At 46.5% G+C, this 25,477-nt stretch overlaps 1 protein-coding gene across 6 annotated transcripts in view; it reads left to right on the forward strand.

Annotated features, from left to right (window-relative positions):
* Positions 1 to 25,477, forward strand: part of SGK3 (serum/glucocorticoid regulated kinase family member 3) — a 230,589-nt gene that overhangs the window by 160,664 nt on the left and 44,448 nt on the right. For all 6 annotated transcript variants that reach the window (XM_063923853.1, XM_063923849.1, XM_063923847.1 and 3 more), the window contains 5 exons: positions 1,168 to 1,255; positions 2,360 to 2,409; positions 22,367 to 22,424; positions 22,634 to 22,717; positions 23,286 to 23,417. In XM_063923853.1, coding sequence (XP_063779923.1) covers positions 1,168 to 1,255; positions 2,360 to 2,409; positions 22,367 to 22,424; positions 22,634 to 22,717; positions 23,286 to 23,417 — 412 coding nt within the window. The remainder of the gene's footprint in view (positions 1 to 1,167; positions 1,256 to 2,359; positions 2,410 to 22,366; positions 22,425 to 22,633; positions 22,718 to 23,285; positions 23,418 to 25,477) is intronic.

Consider the following 25,477-nt stretch of genomic DNA (forward strand, 5'->3'; position numbering starts at 1 on the left):
GTGTGTGGCTGCAAGAGATTGGATGTGTAGCTGCACACTACATAGATCTGCTCAATTGCAATGCTGATTATAGGCCCTCATTCTGAGTTGATCGCAGCAGCAAGAAAGTTAGCAATTGGGCAAAACCATGTGCACTGCAGGAGGGGCAGATATAACATGTGTAGAGAGAGTTAGATTTGGGTGGGGTGTGTTCAATCTGCAATCTAATTTGCAGTGTAAAAATAAAGCAGCCAGTATTTACCCTGCACAGAAACAAAATAACCCACCCAAATCTAACTCTCTCTGCACATGATATATCTGCTTCCCCTGCAGTGCACATGGTTTTGCCCAGTTGCTAACTTTCTTGCTGCTGCGATCAACTCAGAATGAGGGCCATTGTTTTTACAAAGTACCAGTAGCTTCATATAGTGTTCATTGTTTTTATGTATAATCAAATCGCTGTTTGATTAGAATTCAACAGGTTGTAGGTTTGAATCCTGGGTATGGCGGTATATTGAAATGTGTTATTTCATTTGGTATAAAGAGGATTTGTGTAATGTGGGAAGAGGTATCATAGCATGGGCTTTCCCTGGGATCAATCTTGTCATGCCCCTTCCCCGCGAGGCATGTGCCTTATGTCCCTTTTAGAAAAATGAAGGGTGGGGGGCGCCAATTCTCTCTGGCACAGGGCACCAAAAAGTCTAGTTACAGCTCTGTGTCCCAGCTTGTAGACCACATGCTCATATGGAGTACGGTCATCACCAGTGACTGTTCCAGATGTGGGGCTGCAGTACAGTCCAATATTAATATAGGGGAGCCACACCGTCACCCCAATCACTGCCAAACATCGCCGGCCGGGACTCACTGCCAGTAGGTGTGGCTCCCCTATTTGAACAATGGACTGCGCTGCAGCCCCACCTCTGCAACTGCCACTGGTCATGATGAACGTTACAGCTGAAACTTTATTGAATAATGTTGTTATGGATGAGATAAATTATTTATTTCTGAAGTGTGAATATAATTTACTGATATTTACCTTGACCTGCCTATTACTGATGTGTCTCATCTGAGTAAAGGTTTCTGACTGTACAGCTCTGTCACTGTGGAATATGTTAGCACTATATAAATAAAAGATCATTATTTTAGCCTGTAACAGCAATTTCCGACATTGTTGTTTCCTGTTCACAGCCCTGACGTCCAGACCTTCTTAAAGCTGGACTGTGCCAGACATCAGACAGTTCCTTCAGAGGATGAGGATGAAAGGAGTGATCAGAAGGTAAATCAAACTTTGCCCAGTTTTAAATAATTACACCAATATATAATGCTTGCGTTTATTAAGAATTTATTTTAGCATTACTGCCTCACAGTCCTGACGTCATGAGTTACATTATTGACCATTGGACTATCTGTGCAGAGTCTGTATGTTCTTCTTGTGTTTGCATGGGTTTTCTCCGGGTGCTCCACTTCTCCCATACTGCAAATAACATACTGACATATTACCTGGCTACAGATAAAAAAACAAAAAAAACAGTAGCATGTATGTATGCTTATGGGATTGGGGATATAGGGCCCGATTCAGACCTGATCGCTGCTGTGCATTTTTGCACAGCGGGCGATTATCGATAGACTGCGTATGCACCGCAATGTGCACGCGAGTCGCCAAACAACAACAGGCATCGCCGAACAGTGACAGGCTGGTGCGAAAATGTCAATCACACAGCCATTTGCATGCTGATTGACAGGAAGAGGCCGTTTGTGGGTGGTAACTGACCGTTTTCAGGGAGTGTCAGGGAAATCGCAGGCGTTCCCAAGCGTTTTCAGGGAGGGTGTGGGACGTCAGCTTCGGACCTGATCAGCCCGTTCTGATTGCACTGTAGGAGTGCACACACTGGAAAAATCATTAGATCGTGAGTGAGGCGAGAACGGATTTGCAGCTGTCCGCTGACTGAGGGATATTTTTAGCTCGGCGTACACATGCGATTGCACACTTGCACGGGACGAATATACACACCCCTTGGGCGGTGACTATCTGATCACAGGACAACAAATTTAGCAGTCTAGCGATCAGGTCTGAATTGGACCCTTAGACTCACTGGGGCAGGGACTAATGAAAATTACTAAAGGGCCCCATACACTAGAACGATAATGCCCGATTTCATCCAAATTCGGGCCAATGTATCGGGTGAAATTGGGCATTTTGGAGATGGATCCGATCCGATGCGCGTTCCCTTGAGGGTCGGATCGGCTCCCCTAGATCATTAGTGCTGCACTCGTGACATGTCGGTTGGATCCGACTTCAATTGAATAAACCCCTATATCTTATTAATGACAATGCTTTATCTTCAAAATAATACAATATTTTATCTCTTCCTTTTAACAGAATGGTTCTCCCTCGCAAAATGTCAACTTGGGACCATCTGCAAATCCTCAGTATGTATAGATTTGTAATTCTAACGTTTTAGTATTTATTCACGGACAGGGGTATAGGCAGAACTTTGTGGACCCCATAGCAACATTTTTAAGGCCCCCTACCCCCTTCAAGAGAGAGGTCTCTCTCCACAGCAGTTGTACATTTTATGTGCCATAGTAGAGCTCTAGTTAATGTTATGCCCCATAGTAGTGCCCCAAGTTAACAATATGCCACATTGTACTACTGACCGTACACATTCCGCACAGTTCACATTATGCTACACTGGCAATTCCAGGTATCTGGTAGACAACTTTACCGGGGTGCAGTTGAGTTAAGCCCCCTAAACCTCTGTGCCCCATAAGCCTCTGCTCCCACTATGGCTATGATGACCAGGTTCATTAATACTTACATTATAACTAATATATGTATATATTTTACCTGTTCCATGAGTTACATTGTGTCTTTCCTAGATTTTAGGTTTCACTTTATTGTTTGCATTACTATTGGATAACTAAACCAGTGCATTATATATACATACCTACATATATTACTGCTTTTATTCATTTTGTACTCGTTCTATTATCAAATATATACATGGGGGTAATTCCAAGCTGATCGCAGCAGGAATTTTGTTAGCAGTTGGGCAAAACCATGTGCACTGCAGGGGAGGCAGATATAACATGCAGAGAGAGTTAGATTTGGGTGGGTTATTTTGTTTCTGTGCAGGGTAAATACTGGCTGCTTTATTTTTACACTGCAATTTAGATTTCAGTTTGAACACACCACACCCAAATCTAACTCTTTCTGCACATGTTAAATCTGCCTCCCCTGCAGTGCACATGGTTTTGCCCAACTGCTAACAAAGTTCCTGCTGTGATCAACTAGGAATTAGCCCCCAAGTCCCAGCTCAGGCACGATTGCCTTCTCTATTTCCCCCTTCTGGGTCTGTTCTCCAGGTTCTTAGGAAAACATTCTGCACCTGGCTGTCATAAATATCGTTATCTTCAGTATAATTGTATTTAACCATCTTGTGTGTTTAAGTTGTAAGGTATTGGAAAGCAGGGTTAGCATTGCTTATGTAAATGTTAAATGACCTAATTGTTATAATGTGCTTCATGTGTGTAATGCTTTATTCTCTACACGTCTGCGACAGACTTTATTTTTTTAATAATAATCATCGTAATAACAATAACGTTACTTGTATAGTTTTGAGAGCTTGTGTGCTTAACTGTTTATTATACCACTTTTACTCCAAAAACCCAATATCGACCCAGGTTTCGGACATAGTTCAACTTGGGTCAAACCAGGGTCAGACTCTGTTTACACTGCACAATGGACCCGGGTCATTTCCATTTATACCCCTTTCACACCGCACAAATAACCCGGTATCGACCCGGCATATTGCTAATGAGAATGCTATCGTACCGGTGCAATGTTTTTAATCGCTAGCGATTGCAAGGACGTCAGATACACACCCAAAATATTACCATGGCCCGCTGCGTTTTTACAGCCACTTCCTAGACACACCATGTCAACACCCATAAACGGTCACTTCCTATCAAAGTGTGATCACATTTCAGTTGGGCTGCGATTGCATTTTAGCCTTCACGCAAGTGCAGTAAATTTGCAGCGCAGTCTGCTGATAATCGGCCAACTTGCGATTTTACTATATTTCAACTGGAGCTGAATAAGGCCCTTTGCTCTGGTATCCGGACTCCAGGTCGACACCAATAAGGTGGACGCACCTTAGGTCAACACCTGGAATAGGTCGCCATGGACACAAGGTCGAAATGGAAAATGTCGACATGAGTTTTAAAAAAATTATAATAATTTGTAACCTTTTCATACTTTACGATCCACGTGGACTACAATTGGGAACGGTAACCTGAAGCATGGCGAGCGAACACAGTGCACTAATTGGGGTTCCCGGTCACATTACGAAGAAAATGACACCAACAAAAACTTATGTCGACCGGTTTCCACGTCGACCTTTTTCCATGTCGACCTATTTCAGGTATCGACCCTGAGTCCCAGACCCCTTTGCTCTCTATAGTGTGCCTGTTGATAAACTCCCCTTAGTGTACTGTTATACCACCTGTTAATTATAGAATTATTGTTCAGACAAACACTGGAGACATTACTCTCGCTGTGTCAGTAAAATTTGGCTGGATTCACATGCCGTAATTTCTGAATAAATTCAATATTCCTAATGATATTCATTCTGGTGTATCTGTATAAATTGAATCAATATACGGGTAGACTGTATATACACAAACCTCCTCTTTTCATGTTCAGTATTATATACTTTTATTTCACATTAGTAGTTCCCCTATAATCTAATTCATACAGTAGTATATAGTTATAGGAGGCACTAAAGTAGCTAAAAGTTTGCCCCCTTAGGAATATTTTCAAATTTATATTTTAGTTTAGGGTGTTATATACTAATAAAACACTGTAATGGTGGAGTTTGGGAAACTCTGGAGTAGTAGGTTCAAGATAAATTGGAGCATAAGCACACTGTATGGATGGGCACGGTGGCAACGCAGGATTTCTAGACGGGGGGGGTTTCCAACGGCTTGATGTTAGAGTGCATGTGGCCAGTCCGTGAAGAAGACATACCGTATATCAGGCATGTCCAAACTGCGGCCCTCCAGCTGTTGTGAAACTACACATCCCAGCATGCCCTGACACAGCTTTAGCATTCTCTGACAGCAAAACTGTGTCAAGGCATGCTGGGATATGTAGTTTCACAACAGCTGGAGGGCCACAGTTTGGACATGCCTGCCGTATATACTCGAGTATAAGCCGACTTTTTCAGCACATTTTTCTATGCCGAAAAAGCCCCTCTCGGCTTATACTCGAGTCAACGGCTGAAGCAGACGCCATGGGCTGTGTGGGCGTCCGCTGCAGCCGGCTCCAGGGACAGACACTAGAGGTCATGGCTCCAGGGACAGACACTAGAGGTCATTATTGACCTCTAGTGTCTGTGCGGCGTTGCTATGGGAGAGACGTCATGACGTCTCTCCCATAGAGATGATCGGGCGGACAGACGGAGCGGAGCAGCGCAGCAGCAGAAGAAGCGGTCGGGAAGCAGGAGCGGGGCAGTGGTAAGTATTGTTTTTGTGTGTGTTTGTAAGCGGCGACGGGGGCACAGCAACAGGGGGTAAAGAAAGAGGGGGCACAACTACTGGGGGGCAAAGAAAGGGGGCACAACTACTGGGGGCAAAGAAAGAGGGATCATAACTACTGGGGGCAATGAAAGAGGGGGCACAACTACTGGGGGCAAAGAAAGAGAGGGCATAACTACTGGGGGCAATGAAAGAGGGGGCATAACTACTGGGGGCAAAGCAACGGTGGCATGTTTTTATCTGGCACTGTGGGGGGATATCTGTCACTGGGGGTATATGTGGCACTGGGGCACAACCCTAGCAACAAGCATTACCCCCTGGCAACAAGCATAACACCTACCGCATGAAACCCCTGGCAACGAGCATGACACCCTGAGCATGAAAACCCCTGGCACCGTGCATTTCCCACCCTAGGCTTATACTCGAGTCAGTAATTTTTCCCAGTTTTTTGTTGTAAAATTAGGTGCCTCGGCTTATATTCGGGTCGACTTATACTCGAGTATATACGGTAATTTGCATGAAGCAGCTTAAACCTGCATCATACAAAGTGCTATGTACTGTATGTCAGATTTCCGACATATACAGGGCCAGCGATCACAGTAAGCCATTAGATGTGGTAGTAGGAACATCCTGCCTGAGCTGAATGCTTTATATCAGATGTGGGCACCAATCCAGAGCATTGGAGCAGGTCTAAGGGAGTGGCAGTAGAACGTAGAAACTGCTGTGCACTGTGACATATATAATAAGATTTTAAACCTACCGGTAAATCTTTTTCTCCTAGTCCGTAGAGGATGCTGGGGACTCCGTAAGGACCATGGGGTATAGACGGGCTCCGCAGGAGATATGGGCACCTAATAGAACTTTCTAGTATGATGTGCACTGGCTCCTCCCTCTATGCCCCTCCTCCAGACCTCAGTTAGAGAACTGTGCCCAGAGGAGATGGACAACACGAGGAAAGGATTTTGTTAATCTAAGGGCAAGATTCATACCAGCCCACACCAATCATACCATATAACCTGGAATACACATAACCAGTTAACAGTATGAACAAACAACAGTACCGGTCCAAGACCGAGTCTAACTGTAACATAACCCTTATGTAAGCAATAACTATATACAAGTCTTGCAGATTTTCCGCACTGGGACGGGCGCCCAGCATCCTCTACGGACTAGGAGAAAAAGATTTACCGGTAGGTTTAAAATCTTATTTTCTCTTACGTCCTAGAGGATACTGGGGACTCCGTAAGGACCATGGGGTTTATACCAAAGCTCCCAATCGGGCGGGAGAGTGCGGATGACTCTGCAGCACCGACTGAGCAAATGCTAGGTCCTCATCAGCCAGGGTATCAAACTTGTAGAATTTAGCAAAAGTGTTTGACCCCGACCAAGTTGCTGCTCGGCAAAGCTGTAATGCAGAGACGCCCCGGGCAGCCGTCCAAGAAGAGCCCACCTTCCTAGTGGAATGGGCCTATACTGAATGCGGTAACGGCAATCCAGCCGTAACATAAGCCTGCTGAATCGTGTTACAGATCCAGCGAGCAATAGTCTGCTTCGAAGCAGGCGCGCCAATCTTGTTGGCAGCATACAGGACAAACAATGCATCTGTTTTCCTAATTCTAGCCGTCCTGGCTACATACATTTTTAAGGCCCTAACTACCTCCAGGGACATGGAATCCTCCAAGTCACTCGTAGCCACAGGCACCACAATAGGTTGGTTCATATGAAATGAAGACACCACCTTAGGTAAAAATTGAGGAAGAGTCCTCAATTCCGCTCTATCTACGTGAAAAATCAAGTAAGGGCTCTTGTAAGACAAGGCCGCCAATTCTGACACACGCCTCGCAGATGCCAAGGCTAACAACATGACCACCTTCCAGGTGAGAAATTTCAACTCCACCGTTTTAAGGGGTTCAAACCAGTGTGATTTAAGGAACTGCAACACCACGTTCAGGTCCCATGGTGCCACCGGGGGCACAAAAGGAGGCTAGACGTGTAGTACTCCTTTTACAAACGTCTGGACTTCTGGGAGAGAAGCCAATTCCTTCTGAAAGAATATTGACAAGGCCGAAATCTGTACTTTAACAGAGCCTAACTTTAGGCCCATATCCACTCCTGTCTGTAGGAAGTGGAGAAAACGACCCAGATGCAAATCTTCCGTAGGAGCATTCTTGGTTTCACACCAAGAGACATATTTCTGCCAGATACGGTGATAATGTTTTACCGTCACCTCCTTCCTAGCCTTTATTAGAGTAGGTATGACCTCCGGAGGAATACCCTTCTCTGCTAGGATCCGGCGTTCAACCGCCATGCCGTCAAACGTAACCGCGGTAAGTCTTGGAACATGCAGGGCCCCTGCTGTAACAGGTCTTCCCTTAGAGGAAGAGGCCAGGGATCTTCCGTGAGCATCTCCCGAAGATCTGAGTACCAGGCCCTTCGAGGCCAGTCTGGAACAATGAGTATTGTTTGTACTCTTTTTCGATTTATGATCCTCAACACTTTTGTGATGAGAGGAAGAGGAAGAAACACGTAGACCGACTGGAATACCCATGGTGTTACCAGAGCGTCTACTGCTATTGCCTGAGGGTCCCGGGACCTGGCACAATACCTCCGAAGCTTCTTGTTGAGGCGTGACGTCGTCATGTCTATTCGAGGAACTCCCCAGAGATCCGTTATCTCTGCAAAGACTTCTTGATGAAGTCCCCACTCTCCTAGATGGAGATCGTGTCTGCTGAGGAAGTCTGCTTCCCAGTTGTCCACTCCCGGAATGAAGACAGCTGACAGAGCGCTTACGTGATTTTCCGCCCAGCAAAGAATCCTGGTGGCTTCCTCCATTGCGACTCTGCTTCTTGTCCCGCCTTGGCGGTTCACATGAGCTACTGCTGTGACATTGTCTGATTGAATCAGAACCGGTAGGTTGCGAAGAAGAATCTCCGCTTGTCGAAGGCCGTTGTATATGACCCTTAGCTCCAACACGTTGATGTGTAGACAGGACTCCTGCTGTGATGTTGTCTGACTAAATCAGCACCGATTGGTCGCGAAGCAGGGTCTCCGCTTGACTTAGGGCGTTGTATATGGCCCTTAGTTCCAGGATATTGATGTGAAGGCAAGTCTCCTGACTTGACCACAGACCCTGAAAATTTCTTCCTTGGGTGACTGCTCCCCATCCTCGGAGGCTCGCGTCCGTGGTTACCAGGATCCAGTCCTGAATGCCGAACCTGCGACCCTCTAGAAGGTGAGCACTTTGCAGCCACCATAGAAGAGACACCCGGGCCCTGGGGGACAGTATTATTTTTTAATGTAATTGTAGATGGGACCCGGACTATTTGTCCAGAAGATCCCATTGAAACGTCCTTGCATGGAACCTGCCGAAGGGAATGGCCTCGTAAGTTGCCACCATTTTCCCCAGAACCCGAGTGCATTGATGAGCTGACACTCTTTTCGGCTTCAGTAGTTCTCGGACCATGTTCTGGAGGTCCTGGACTTTTTCCAACGGGAGGAAAACTTTCTTTTGTTCCGTGTCCAGTATCATGCCAAGGAAGGCTAGTCGAGTTGTCGGAACCAACTGTGACTTTGGTAGATTGAGTATCCACCCATGTTGCTGAAGCACTCTCTGAGAGAGTGCCACGGTCTCCAGTAATTGCTCTCTTGATCTCGCTTTTATCAGGAGATTGTCCAAGTATGGGATAATTGTGACTCCTCGCTTGCGCAAGATCACCATCATTTCCGCCATTATCTTGGTGAAAATCCTCGGGGCCGTGGACAGCCCAAACGGCAACGTCTGAAACTGGTAATGACAATCCTGTACCACGAATCTCAGGTACTCCTGATGAGAGGGATATATGGGGACATGAAGGTAAGCATCCTTTATGTCCAGTGACACCATAAAATCCCCCCCCTTCCAGGCAGGATATCACCACTCGTAGCAATTCCATCTTGAATTTGAATCTTTTCAGGTACAGGTTCAGGGATTTTAGGTTTAAAATGGGCCTGACCGAACCATCCGGCTTCGGGACCCCAACTAGGGTTGAATAATACCCTTTTCCCTGTTGGCTCAGGGGAACCCTGATAATCACACGCTGTTGACACAGCGTTTGAATTGCAGCTAGCACTACTTCCCGCTCTGGAGTAGAAGCTGGTAAGGCCGACTTGAAAAATCGGCGTGGGGGCACCTCTTCGAATTCCAGCTTGTAGCCCTGGAAGACTATTTCTATCACCCAAGGGTCCACGTCTGACTGAACCCAGACTTGGCTGAATAGTCGAAGGCGTGCCCCCACCTGAGCGGACTCCCGCAGGGGAGCCCCAGCGTCATGCGGTGGACTTAGCAGAAGCCGGGGAGGACTTCTGCTCTTGGGAACCAGCCGCTGCAGGTGTCCTCTTGCCTCTACCCTAACCTTTGGCGAGGAAAGAGGAGCCCCGACCTCTTCTGGATCTATGCGACCGAAAGGACTGCATCTGATATTGTGGGGGTTTCTTTTGCTGTTGGGGAACAAAAGGTAAAAAGGTCGACTTACCCGCGGTAGCTGTAGAGATCAGGTCCGCGAGGCCGTCCCCAAACAATACATCACCTTTGTAAGGTAAAACCTCCATATGCCTTTTTGAGTCTGCATCCCCCGTCCATTGGCGGATCCACAAGGCTCTTCTTGCCGAAATAGTCATAGCATTGGCTCTTGAACCCAGTAAACCAATGTCTCTTTGAGCGTCCCTCATATATAAGACTGCGTCCTTAATATGAGCTAATGTTAACAAAATTGTATCCCTATCTAGGGTATCGAGGTCAGCTGACAGTGTATCTGTCCAAGCTGCTACTGCACTACATACCCATGCCGACGCAATTGCCGGTCTAAGCAAAGTACCAGTATGAGTGTAGATAGACTTTAGTGTAGTCTCTTGCCTGCGGTCCGCAGGGTCCTTGAGGGCCGCTGTGTCAGGGGACGGTAGCGCCACCTTCTTGGAAAGGCGTGTTAAGGCTTTGTCCACTATGGGAGAGGATTCCTAACGTACCCTGTCCTGTGTAGGGAAAGGGTACGCCATAAGAACCCTTTTGGGAATCTGCAGTTTCTTATCTGGAGTTTCCCAAGCTTTTTCACATAACTCATTAATTTCATGGGAAGGAGGAAAGTTTATAACCTGTTTCTTTCCCTTAAACATGTGTATCCTCGTGTCGGGCACCGAGGACTCATCAGTGATATGTAACACATCTTTTATTGCAATAATCATGCACTGAATACTTTGTCACCCTGGGGTGCAACCTTACTTCATCATAGTCGACACTGGAATCAGAGTCCGTGTTGGTATCTGTGTCCCTTATTTGTGAGAAGGGACGTTTCTGAGACCCCGACGGGTCCTGTGAGTCGGCACAATCTGTAGATTGATTACCTGCCGACGCTCTGGACTCTGCTTTGTCCAGTCTTTCATGCAGTGAAGTTACACTAGCATTTAACATATGCCACATATTTATCCAATCCTGAGTCGGCACCGCCGACTGAGACACACCACTCATCTGTTCCACCTCCTCTTTGGATAAGCCTTCCATTTCAGACATGCCGACACACGTACCGACACCCCACACACACACTGGGATATAACTATAAGGGGACAATTCCCCAAAGAAGGCCCCTTGGAGAGACAGAGAGAGAGTATGCCAGCACACACCAGCGCCAACTGACCCAGGGAAAAAAAACCCAGATAGCGCTTTTACATATAAATGTATACAGAATACCCCACTCACTGCGCTTTAAATATGTGCCCCCCTCTCATTTTCAGCCCTCTGATGCTCAGCAGGGGAGAGTCCAGGGAGCCAGCGTTCTCTGCAGCCTCTGTGGAGAAAATGGCGCTGGTTAGTGCTGAGGGATCAAGCTCCGCCCCCTCGCGTGTCGGGCTTCGGTCCCGCTCGAGATTTTGAAAAAAATGGCGGGGATTCGTAGTTTACTGCCCCACAGCCTAACTACATGCTTCTTGCCTAAAAACGAGGTTTATTGCTGCCCAGGGCGCCCCCCCCCCCCGTGCCCTGCACCCATTAGTGCCATGTGTGTGTGTAAATGTGGGAGCAATGGCGCGCAGCTACCTGCTGCGCGCTTACCTCATGAAGATCTGAAGTCTTCTGCCGCCTGACGTCTTCTTATGATCTGTCATACTCACCCGGCTTCTTTTTTCCGGCATCTGTGAGGAGGATGGCGGCGCGGCTCCGGGACGAACCCCAGGATGAGACCTGTGTTCCGACTCCCTCTGGAGTTAATGGTGTCCAGTAGCCTAAGAAGCAGAGCCCTTAACTCTTAAGAAGTGGGTCTGCTTCTCTCCCCTCAGTCCCACGATGCAGGGAGTCTGTTTCCATAAAAAACCTAACAAAATTATTTTTTACAGAAAACTCAGGAGAGCTCCTGTAATGCACCCTATCTCCTCTGGGCACAAGATCTAACTGAGGTCTGGAGGAGGGGCATAGAGGGAGGAGCCAGTGCACACCATACTAGAAAGTTCTTTTAGGTGCCCATAACTCCTGCGGAGCCCGTCTATACCCCATGGTCCTTACGGAGTCCCAAGCATCCTCTAGGACGTAAGAGAAATAAACATTACAGTATTAATAATTAACCCTATAGATGGTCTATAGCAGATCACCCCTAACAGTACATGTTTTACAGATCTCCTAGTTGATGCACACACGTGTATTAATTGCTGGCAGACCCATTTTAAAAGATCCACCAGTGTTGCTAATTATTTATTTGTAATGCTGAGGAGATCTTTAAAACATGCATCTCTACAATTGCTATAGTGGTCATGGTGTGGGCTAGAGAGAGGGGTTTCCTGGCAACCGGAAACCCCCCCTGCATTTGCCTATGAGGCAGGCCAGGTTTTATGGAAAGACCATATAGGCTCAGGCTTTTTTTCATCATAATTCCATTTATTTTTTCTTCTTCTGCCATAAATTGCCACAGGTAACTTATAATTAAATATCCTTTTAAAGATGTTCTTGATTATTATGTATGTATCTAAACTTTCCTGGGTGTTAGGGCCCCAAAAAGTCGTGCTTTGTCTGTTCTTCTCAGAAGAGTTCCTTTTCTCCACCCAATTTTACATTTCAGATTTTTTTTGTTACCTACTGATGGAGAGATTAGGGATGGAGTCATGATAATTAAATCACATTGCCACAATCAGGGCAGCAGAGTCTTCAAGTGGGCCCGGCTGTTGGTGAGGAGCGGCCAAGGATGGGGAGGGGTTTAAGATAAACCCTATTGTTAAGAACTGTATGTACCCTATGGTTACTCCTCCCCGTCACTTGTCAAATAGACAAGTGTGAATTAACAGGATAAGTTGTAATTGATTCCTGTAACTGTTTTACCCTTATTGGGACATAAATTACATTTTAGTTGAATTTACGACCTGAGTAAACTTAATATAATGTACTGTAGGTGGTCATGTTAACTCCAAAATGTTATGGCCAGGGGGAGTAGAGACAGCAAACTTGGTCAGTGGGCGGTGTGTTTGGGGGGGGGGGGGGGGGCTTGCTGCTTGATATCTGAGGTTCTGAACAGGATTATGAAATGATTCAGCAATTTGTTTACCATTCATGAATGTCACACATCTGCATATGTACACTATGTACCAGCATGACACCATTGCATCACAGACATCTGGATTAGGGCGATGTGGTAAATATTTCAGTTTCTGTCCAGACGTTCTCTGCTATGTACATGTATATCATGTTTCCGGCGTTGCAGCAGCTTGATATGTTTCAACAGGAAGATAGATACTTTGTATAAAAAAAAAAATATATATAAGTATGCGTGTGTGTGTGCATGTATATATATATATAATATGTGTGTTTATATATACACTGCTCAAAAAAATAAAGGGAACACTAAAATAACACATCCTAGATCTGAATGAATGAAATATTCTTATTAAATACTTTGTTCTTTACATAGTTGAATGTGCTGACAACAAAATCACACAAAAATGATCAATGGAAATCAAATTTATTAACCCATGGAGGTCTGGATTTGGAGTCACCCTCAAAATGAAAGTGGAAAAACACACTACAGGCTGATCCAACTTTGATGTAATGTCCTTAAAACAAGTCAAAATGAGGCTCAGTAGTGTGTGTGGCCTCCACGTGCCTGTATGACCTCCCTACATCGCCTGGGCATGCTCCTGATGAGGTGGCGGATGGTCTCCTGAGGTATCTCCTCCCAGACCTGGACTAAAGCATCCTCCAACTCCTGGACAGTCTGTGGTGCAACGTGGCATTGGTGGATGGAGCGAGACATGATGTCCCAGATGTGCTCAATTGGATTCAGGTCTGGGGAACGGGCGGGCCAGTCCATAGCATCAATGCCTTCATCTTGCAGGAACTGCTGACACACTCCAGCCACATGAGGTCTAGCATTGTCTTGCATTAGGAGGAACCCAGGGCCAACCGCACCAGCATATGGTCTCACAAGGGGTCTGAGGATCTCACCTCGGTACCTAATGGCAGTCAGGCTACCTCTGGCGAGCACATGGAGGGCTGTGCGGCCCCCCAAAGAAATGCCACCCCACACCATTACTGACCCACTGCCAAACCGGTCATGCTGGAGGATGTTGCAGGCAGCAGAACGTTCTTCTTGGCGTCTCCAGACTCTGTCACGTCTGTCACATGTGCTCAGTGAGAACCTGCTTTCATCTGTGAAGAGCACAGGGCGGCAGTGGCGAATTTGCCAATCTTGGTGTTCTCTGGCAAATGCCAAACGTCCTGCACGGTGTTGGGCTGTAAGCACAACCCCCACCTGTGGACATCGGGCCCTCATACCACCCTCATGGAGTCTGTTTCTGATCGTTTGAGTAGACACATGCACATTTGTGGCTTGCTGGAGGTCATTTTGCAGGGCTCTGGCAGTGCCCCTCCTGTTCCTCCTTGCACAAAGGCGGCAGTAGCGGTCCTGCTGCTGGGTTGTTGCCCTCCTACGGCCTCCTCCAGGTCTCCTGATGTACTGGCCTGTCTGCTGGTAGCGCCTCCATGCTCTGGACACTACGCTGACAGACACAGCAAACCTTCTTGCCACAGCTCGCATTGATGTGCCATCCTGGATGAGCTGTACTACCTGAGCCACTTGTGTGGGTTGTAGGGAGGTCATACAGGCACGTGGAGGCCACACACACTACTGAGCCTCATTTTGACTTGTTTTAAGGACATTACATCAAAGTTGGATCAGCCTGTAGTGTGTTTTTCCACTTTAATTTTGAGGGTGACTCCAAATCCAGACCTCCATGGGTTAATAAATTTGATTTCCATTGATAATTTTTGTGTGATTTTGTTGTCAGCACATTCAACTATGTAAAGAACAAAGTATTTAATAAGAATATTTCATTCATTCAGATCTAGGATGTGTTATTTTAGTGTTCCCTATATTTTTTGAGCAGTGTGTATATATATATATATATATATATATATATATATATATATATATATATATATATATACACTGCTCAAAAAAATAAAGGGAACACTTAAACAACACAATGTAACTCCAAGTCAATCACACTTCTGTGAAATCAAACTATCCACTTAGGAGGCAACACTGATTGACAATCAATTTCACATGCTGTTGTGCAAATGGAATAGACAACAGGTGGAAATTATAGGCAATTAGCAAGACACCCCCAATAAAGGAGTTGTTCTGCAGGTGGTGACCACAGACCACTTCTCAGCTCCTATGCTTTCTGGCTGATGTTTTGGTCACTTTTGAAAGCTGGCGGTGCTTTCACTCTAGTGGTAGCATGAGACGGAGTCTACAACCCACACAAGTGGCTCAGGTAGTGCAGCTCATCCAGGATGGCACATCAATGCGAGCTGTGGCAAGAAGGTTTGCTGGGTCTGTCAGCGTAGTGTCCAGAGCATGGAGGCGCTACCAGGAGACAGGCCAGTACATCAGGAGACGTGGAGGAAGCCGTAGGAGGGCAACAACCCAGCAGCAGGACCGCTACCTCCGCCTTTGTGCAAGGAGGAACAGGAGGAGCACTGCCAGAGCCCTGCAAAATGACCTCCAGCAAGCCACAAATGTGCATGTGTCTACTCAAACGATCAGAAACAGACTCCATGAGGGTGGTATGAGGGCCCGATGCTTACAGCCCAACACCGTGCAGGACGTTTGGCATTTGCCAGAGAACACCAAGATTGGCAAATTCGCCACTGCTCTTCACAGATGAAAGCAGGTTCTCACTGAGCACATGTGACAGACGTGACAGAGTCTGGAGACGCCAAGGAAAACGTTCTGCTGCCTGCAACATCCTCCAGCATGACCGGTTTGGCAGTGGGTCAGTAATGGTGTGGGGTGGCATTTCTTTGGGGGGCCGCACAGCCCTCCATGTGCTCGCCAGAGGTAGCCTGACTGCCATTAGGTACCGAGATGAGATCCTCAGACCCCTTGTGAGACCATATGCTGGTGCGGTTGGCCCTGGGTTCCTCCTAATGCAAGACAATGCTAGACCTCATGTGGCTGGAGTGTGTCAGCAGTTCCTGCAAGATGAAGGCATTGATGCTATGGACTGGCCCACCCATTTCCCCGACCTGAATCCAATTGAGCAGATATGGGACATCATGTCTCGCTCCATCCACCAATGCCACGTTGCACCACAGACTGTCCAGGAGTTGGCGGATGCTTTAGTCCAGGTCTGGGAGGAGATCCCTCAGGAGACCATCCGCCACCTCATCAGGAGCATGCCCAGGCGTTGTAGGGAGGTCATACAGGCACGTGGAGGCCAGACACACTACTGAGCCTCATTTTGACTTGTTTTAAGGACATTACATCAAAGTTGGATCAGCCTGTAGTGTGTTTTTCCACTTTAATTGTGAGTGTGACTCCAAATCCAGACCTCCATGGGTTAATAAATTTGATTTCCATTGATAATTTTTGTGTGATTTTGTTGTCAGCACATTCAACTATGTAAAGAACAATAAGAATTTACTCACCGGTAATTCTATTTCTCATAGTCCGTAGTGGATGCTGGGGACTCCGTAAGGACCATGGGGATTAGCGGCTCCGCAGGAGACTGGGCACAACTATAAAGAAAGCTTTTAGACTACTGGTGTGCACTGGCTCCTCCCACTAAGACCCTCCTCCAGACCTCAGTTAGGATACTGTGCCCGGAAGAGCTGACACAATTAGGAAGGATTTTGAATAAGGGTAAGACTCATACCAGCCACACCAATCACACCGTATAACTCGTGATACAATACCCAGTTAGCAGCATGATAACAACTGAGCCTCTCAACAGATAGCTCAACAATAACCCTTTAGTTAAGCAATAACTATATACAAGTATTGCAGACAATCCGCACTTGGGATGGGCGCCCAGCATCCACTACGGACTATGAGAAATAGAATTACCGGTGAGTAAATTCTTATTTTCTCTAATGTCCTAAGTGGATGCTGGGGACTCCGTAAGGACCATGGGGATTATACCAAAGCTCCCAAACGGGCGGGAGAGTGCGGATGACTCTGCAGCACCGAATGAGAGAACTCAAGGTCCTCCTCAGCCAGGGTATCAAATTTGTAGAATTTTGCAAACCTGTTTGCCCTTGACCAAGTAGCAGCTTGGCAAAGTTGAAGAGCCGAGACCCCTCGGGCAGCCGCCCAAGAAGAGCCCACTTTCCTCGTGGAATGGGCTTTTACTGATTTAGGATGCGGCAGTCCAGCCGCAGAATGTGCAAGCTGAATCGTACTACAGATCCAGCGAGCAATAGTCTGCTTAGAAGCAGGTGCACCCAACTTGTTGGGCGCATACAGGATAAAGAGCGAGTCAGTCTTCCTGACTCCAGCTGTCCTGGAAACATAAATTTTTAGGGCCCTGACTACATCCAACAACTTGGAAGCCTCCAAGTCATTTGTAGCCGCAGGCACCACGATAGGTTGGTTCAGATGAAAAGCTGATACCACTTTGGGGAGAAACTGGGGACGAGTCCTCAATTCTGCCCTATCCATATGGAAAATCAGATAAGGGCTTTTACATGACAAAGCCGCCAATTCTGAAACACGCCTGGCCGAAGCCAAGGCCAACAACATGACCACTTTCCACGTGAGATATTTCAAATCCACGGTTTTCAGTGGCTCAAACCAATGTGACTTTAGGAAATCCAACACCACGTTGAGATCCCAAGGTGCCACTGGAGGCACAAAAGGGGGCTGAATATGCAGCACTCCCTTAACAAAAGTCTGAACTTCAGGTAGTGAAGCCAATTCTCTCTGGAAGAAAATCGATAGAGCCGAAATCTGGACCTTAATGGAACCCAATTTAAGGCCCATAGTCACCCCTGACTGTAGGAAGTGCAGGAACCGGCCCAGCTGAAATTCTTCCGTTGGGGCCTTCCTGGCCTCACACCACGCAACATATTTTCGCCATATGCGGTGATAATGGTTCGCGGTTACTTCTTTCCTAGCTTTTATCAGCGTAGGAATGCCCTTTTCCTTCAGGATCCGGTGTTCAACCGCCATGCCGTCAAACGCAGCCACGGCAAGTCTTGGAACAGACAGGGCCCCTGCTGCAGCAGGTCCTGTCTGAGCGGTAGAGGCCATGGGTCCTCTGACATCATTTCTTGAAGTTCCGGATACCACGCTCTTCTTGGCCAATCCGGAACAATGAGTATAGTTCTTTGGTATGAGAGGAAGAGGAGGGAACACATAAACCGATCGGTACACCCACGGTGTTACCAGAGCGTCCACAGCTATCGCCTGCGGGTCTCTTGACCTGGCGCAATATTTTTCTAGCTTTTTGTTTAGGCGGGACGCCATCATGTCCACCTGTGGTTTTTCCCACTGGTTTACAATCATTTGAAAGACTTCTGGATGAAGTCCCCACTCTCCCGGGTGGAGGTCGTGCCTGCTGAGGAAGTTCATTCCCAGTTGTCCACTCCCGGAATGAACACTGCTGACAGTGCTAACACGTGATTTTCCGCCCATCGGAGAATCCTTGTGGCTTCTGCCATCGCCGTCCTGCTTCTCGTGCCGCCCTGTCGATTTACATGGGCGACCGCCGTGATGTTGTCTGACTGGATCAGTACCGGCTGGTTTTGAAGCAGGGGTTTTGCCTGACTTAGGGCATTGTAAATGGCCCTTAGTTCCAGAATATTTATGTGCAGGGAAGTCTCCTGACTTGACCATAGTCCTTGGAAGTTTCTTCCCTGTGTGACTGCTCCCCAGCCTCGAAGGCTGGCATCCGTGGTCACCAGGACCCAGTCCTGTATGCCGAATCTGCGACCCTCTTGAAGATGAGCACTCTGCAGCCACCACAGCAGAGACACCCTTGTCCTTGGAGACAAGGTTATCAGACGATGCATCTGAAGATGCAATCCGGACCACTTGTCCAACAGGTCCCACTGAAAGGTTCTTGCATGAAACCTGCTGAATGGAATCGCTTCGTAGGAAGCTACCATTTTTCCCAGGATCCGCGTGCAGTGATGCACCGACACCTGTTTTGGTTTTAGGAGGCCTATGACTAGAGATCACAGCTCCTTGGCCTTCTCCTCCGGGAGAAACACTTTTCTCTGTTCTGTGTCCAGAACCATCCCTAGGAACAGCAGGCGTGTCGTAGGGACCAGCTGTGACTTTGGAATGTTTAGAATCCAGCCGTGCTGTTGTAGCACTTCCCGAGATAGTGCTACCCCTACCAACAACTGCTCTCTGGACCTCGCCTGTATCAGGAGATCGTCCAAGTACGGGATAATTAAAACTCCCTTCCTTCGAAGGAGTATCATCATTTCCGCCATTACCTTGGTAAAGACCCTCGGAGCCGTGGAGAGACCGAACGGCAACGTCTGGAATTGGTAATGACAATCTTGTATCACAAACCTGAGGTACTCCTGGTGAGGATGGTAAATGGGGACATGTAGGTAAGCATCCTTGATGTCCAGCGATACCATGTAATCTCCCTCGTCCAGGCTTGCAATAACCGCCCTGAGCGATTCCATCTTGAACTTGAATTTTTTTATATATGTGTTCAAGGATTTCAAATTTAAAATGGGTCTCACCGAACCGTCCGGTTTCGGTACCACAAACATTGTGGAATAGTAACCCCTTCCTTGTTGAAGTAGGGGCACCTTTACTATCACTTGTTGTGAATACAGCTTTTGAATTGCCTGTAACACTTCCTCCCTGCCTGAGGGAGTGGTTGGCAAGGCAGATTTGAGGAAACGGCGGGGGGGAGACGTCTCGAATTCCAGTTTGTACCCCTGAGATACTATTTGAAGGATCCAGGGATCCACCCGTGAGCGAGCCCACTGATTGCTGAAATTTTTGAGACGGGCCCCCACCGTACCTGGCTCCGCCTGTGGAGCCCCAGCGTCATGCTGTGGACTTAGAGGAAGCGGGGGAGGACTTTTGCTCCTGGGAACTGGCTGTATGCTGCAGCTTTTTACCTCTGCCTCTGGGCAGAAAGGACGCGCCTTTAACCCGCTTGCCCCTATTGGGCCGAAAGGACTGTACCTGATAATACGGTGCTTTCTTTGGTTGTGAGGGAACATGGGGTAAAAATGTAGACTTCCCAGCTGTTGCTGTGGAAACGAGGTCCGAGAGACCATCCCCGAACAATTCCTCACCCTTATAAGGCAGAACTTCCATGTGTCGTTTGGAATCTGCATCACCTGTCCACTGCCGAGTCCATAACCCTCTCCTGGCAGAAATGGACATTGCACTAATTTTTGGATGCCAGCCGGCAAATATCCCTCTGTGCATCCCTCATGTATAAAAGTGCGTCTTTTATATGCTCTACGTTTAGCAAAATAGTGTCCCTGTCTAGGGTATCTATATTTTCTGACAGGGAATCTGACCACGCAGCAGCAGCGCTGCACATCCAGGCTGAAGCTATAGCCGGTCTCAGTATCACACCTGTGTGTGTATATATAGATTTCAGGATAGCCTCCTGCTTTCTATCAGCAGATTCCTTCAGGGCGGCCGTATCCGGAGACGGTAGTGCCACCTTCTTTGACAAGCGTGTGAGCGCTTTATCCACCCTAGGGGATGTTTCCCAGTGTGACCTATCCTCTGGCGGGAAAGGGTACGCCATTAGTAACCTCTTAGAAATTACCATCTTTTTATCAGGGGAAGCCCACGCTTCTTCACACACTTCATTTAACTCTTCAGATGGAGGAAAAGCTACTGGTAGTTTTTTCTCTCCAAACATTATACCCTTTTTTGTGGTACAGGGGGTAACATCAGAAATGTGCAACACATTTTTCATTGCCTCAATCATGTAACGTGTGGCCCTACTGGAAGTTACATTAGTCTCTTCGTCGTCGACACTGGAGTCAGTATCCGTGTCGACATCTGTGTCAACCATCTGAGGTAGCGGGCGTTTTAGAGCCCCTGATGGTTTTTGAGACGCCTGGGCAGGCACAGGCTGAGAAGCCGGCTGTCCCACATTAGGTATGTCGTCAAACCTTTTATGTAAGGAGTCGACACTATCACGTAATTCCTTCCACAGCACCATCCACTCAGGTGTCGACCCCGCAGGGGGTGACATCACATTTACAGGCATCTGCTCCGCCACCACATAAGCCTCCACATCAAACATGTCGACACAGCCGTACCGACACACCGCAAACACACAGGGAATGCTCTGACAGAGGACAGGACCCCACAAAGCCCTTTGGGGAGACAGAGAGAGAGTATGCCAGCACACACCAGAGCGCTATTTAACACTGGGATCCCACTATCAATGAGTGTTTTCCCTATAGCTGCTTTTTTATATATATATTACATATATATATATATCTATACTGCGCCTAATTTTAGTGCCCCCCCTCTCTTTTTTACCCTTCTGTAGTATTCTCAGACTGCAGAGGAGAGCCAGGGAGCTTCCTTCCAGCGGAACTGTGAGGGAAAAATGGCGCCAGTATGCTGAGGGAGAAGCCCCGCCCCTTTTTCGGCGGACTTTCTCCCGCTTTTTCTGTGATACTGGCAGGGGTAATTTTACATCTATATAGCCTCTGGGACTATATATGATGTATATTTTGCCAGCCAAGGTGTTATTTATTGCCCTCAGGGCGCCCCCCCCCCAGCGCCCTGCACCCATCAGTGACCGAAGTGTGAGGTGTACATGAGGAGCAATGGCGCACAGCTGCAGTGCTGTGCGCTACCTTGGTGAAGACCGAAGTCTTCTGCCGCCGATTTTCCGGACCTTCTTCGTGCTTCTGGCTCTGTAAGGGGGACGGCGGCGCGGCTCCGGGAACGAACACCAAGGTCGGGTCCTGCGGTCGATCCCTCTGGAGCTAATGGTGTCCAGTAGCCTAAGAAGCCCAAACTACCACCTGTTAGGTAGGTTTGCTTCTTCTCCCCTTAGTCCCTCGCTGCAGTGAGTCTGTTGCCAGCAGATCTCACTGAAAATAAAAAACCTAAATATACTTTCTTTCTAGGTGCTCAGGAGAGACCCTAGTGTGCATCCAGCTCAGCCGGGCACAGGATTCTAACTGAGGTCTGGAGGAGGGTCATAGTGGGAGGAGCCAGTGCACACCGGTAGTCTAAAAGCTTTCTTTATAGTTGTGCCCAGTCTCCTGCGGAGCCGCTAATCCCCATGGTCCTTACGGAGTCCCCAGCATCCACTTAGGACGTTAGAGAAAAAGTATTTAATAAGAATATTTCATTCATTCAGATCTAGGATGTGTTGTTTAAGTGTTCCCTTTATTTTTTTGAGCAGTGTATATATATATATATATATATGTGTGTGTGTGTATGTATGTATATATATATATATATATATATAGATAGATATATATATATAGATATATATATGTGTATATTATATATATATATATAGATAGAATACATTTTCTACAGTAAGCTGCTTTAACATATTGTTTGATTGTGGAATCTTCTATTCATTGCAGTGCTAAGCCTTCAGACTTTGAATACCTCAGACTGATCGGTAAAGGAAGCTTTGGAAAGGTGAGATTTGGTTATTCCAGAAAATAATCTATTCCCGCAAAGACAGCTTGTCAGTTGTTGTGGAACTACAAGTTCCATCATAAGAGGTAATGCTTTGACTTGCAGTTTTACAACACTTCTACAGGCTATCTAGCTGTGCATTACACTGACCTTTAGCCATGTTACAGCTACAGTGGATGATGTTAATAGCCTCTTTATAATTATACTAGGTCGTCCTTACAAGGGGGAAATCTGATGGCCGGTATTATGCAGTGAAAGTTTTACAGAAGAAAGTAATTCTCAACAAAAAAGAGGTAAATATATTATATATATGTATATATATTAGGGCAATTGAATACTTTATTTTGAAAAATATTTAGACAATTATACACCCGCAAATTTTGATCAGTGACGTGCGGTGGGGTGAGGCTGAGCCTTTCCTGTCATACTAACGTTTGTACTAGAGTTTTGACTGTATAAAGTATATGAAAAATACAAAGAATATGTTTGAAATATCTTCTTTGCATTATTCTAATCAGTTTTATAGCCAAACTGTGAAGTAAAAAGTGTATGGCAGGTGAGGCAGTGTCTCCTCTTCCTGTCTTTTCTGCCCATCTCTGATCAATACTCACCAAATTTCCAGGAGTTTATACTGCTGCACCTGTGTATAATGCCCAGATATACAGTACTCTTTGGCTCATAAATTTCATGTAAATATGGCTTTGGTGCTAGCCAGTGCCTCCTGAGCCATTTAGCTCACCGCACGCCCCTGATTTTGATAAACTCTACAAAATTTTGCCTGGAAAAATACATGGCGTCATATTTGCACAATTCTGTGATCGGTCAAAAACTCTCTCTTGGTCTTTTCTGTGTTTTATTCAGCAAAAACACATCATGGCTGAACGAAACGTGCTGCTGAAAAATGTAAAACACCCCTTTTTGGTGCATCTCCATTATTCATTCCAAACTTCAGACAAGCTTTTTTTCGTTCTGGATTTCATCAATGGAGGAGAGGTAGGGTCATGTTCATTCATTTCTTTTGCACTTCAGAAGTTTTCCCACCTAAAGGTTATTTTAATTTGACATTAAATTATACATGTCTCTGCAAATACAGTGCCTTATATTTTTGGCAGCTTTTGTTTTCTTTGTTATAATGTAGTCAGAGTTGTTCAGTTTAATTGTGCTTGAATATGATACAAAACTGCTCTACTCTCAGCTGCGCTGTATAGTATCCAAGGGTAATAAACAATTTTGGTACATTTTTATAATGGCTTTAGGGGAAAAGTTGAAGGGAATTCAGTATGCGATCCCAGCGTTCAGGAGACCGACGCCGGAATCCCAGCAGCAAGCACAGCGAGTCCCCTCACACGGTTCGGCCCCAGTGGCAAGCTTCAGTCGCCATACGGGATTACCGGACTTTTTTGGGATCCCGGGCGTCTGCATTTACACGTCTGTCTGGATCCTGAACGCATCCCGTTGTAGGAGGGCTTGTACAAATCAATACATTAAAGGGTAAACCTTTGATTGTGATACTGCACAATATCGAAACAAACGTGTTCTTTTAATGCAATGATACATGTACAAGCCTCTGTGGGGACGAATCAATTGTTTTTATGGGCGCCCGTCGGAGCAATTCAGTTGTTGCTACAGTCAGGCACCCATTAATTTTGAAGCAACCAAAAGCACCGTCCGCAACCCGAAAAGTTCTGTTTGGGCACCCAAATGGGACACTTTTTGCGCATTTATGCTCGCCACCTCGGGAAGCGGCGAACAGAAATACTGGCACCCATTGCAATCAGGCCCACACGGCAGAAAAATTTCATTGCTAGTGGCAGATGCACAAAATGGCAATTGAGTCGCCCCCTGTGACAGACACCGAGAAATCAGGGATTATTTAGGAATGTAGGGTTGTAAAACCTGTTGCTTCTGATCATGTGTATGCACAATATTTAAAAGGGTAATGTTTTTACTAGCAAGACACAGCTAGTTTCCCTTTTAAATATCGGGTATAAACACAATCAGAAGTGCTGATAATTAAACCCCTCAGTCTTTTTGGAAGAAGTTCTCTCCAAGAAGTTGTCTACAATTAAATGCTAAATGTGCACTCAAACTTTTGTTGTATATGGGCCCTCATTCCGAGTTGTTCGCTCGCTAGCTGCTTTTAGCAGCATTGCACACGCTAGGCAGCCGCCCTCTGGGAGTGTATCTTCGCTTAGCAGAATAGCGAACGAAAGATTAGCAGAATTGATAATAAATAATTATTTGCAGTTTCTGAGTAGCTCCAGACCTACTCACAGATTACGATCAGCTAAGTCCGTTTAGTTCCTGGTTTGACGTCACAAACACGCCCTGCGTTCAGCCAGCCACTCCCCCGTTTCTCCAGACACTCCTGCGTTTTTCCCTGACACGCCTGCGTTTTTTAGCACACTCCCGGAAAATGCTCAGTTACCACCCAGAAACGCCCCTTTCCTGTCAATCATTTACCGATCAGCAGAGCGACTGAAAAGCGCCGCAGGATCCAAGTTTTTAGTTAAATAACTAATCGCATGCGCCCTGTGTGCCTTGCGCATGCGCAATTAGCAACAAATCGCAGCATAGCGAAAATCGGCAATGAGCGAAAAACTCGGTATGACCCCCATTGTACAGACCAGGGCCATTCAATATCTCTGTATATAAAGTGTGAGCTGCTTGCACAATGACTTGCTCTCAAACACTCTGTCATGCTTAATATTGGGACAGGAAGTCATTGGTTAACCACTTACAAGAAAAAGGAACTAAAGAACAGATTTATGTGCAATCCAATGTACTGTAACATGGTGCTGTGATCTTTTTGTTTATTTGTTTTTTTTGGGGGGGGGGTTCTTTTTGTTGTTGTTTTTTTACTGTGTGTTTGGCTATATACTGTACAGTATTTTCATTTTTGAGTTCCAGTCATCAACATAAAAAGTTTTGTGTGAGTTGCATTCAGTTAGTTCTTTCCTCCCTCCTAAATTGCAGTAGCAGTAGCCTGTCCTGTCCATTTGTTGTGTAAAAGTCAGGTTATATGGTCCATGCTGGATTGCATATTCTTTATT

The sequence above is a fragment of the Pseudophryne corroboree genome, chromosome 5 (assembly GCF_028390025.1).
Source record: "Pseudophryne corroboree isolate aPseCor3 chromosome 5, aPseCor3.hap2, whole genome shotgun sequence".
Lineage (NCBI taxonomy): Eukaryota > Metazoa > Chordata > Amphibia > Anura > Myobatrachidae > Pseudophryne > Pseudophryne corroboree.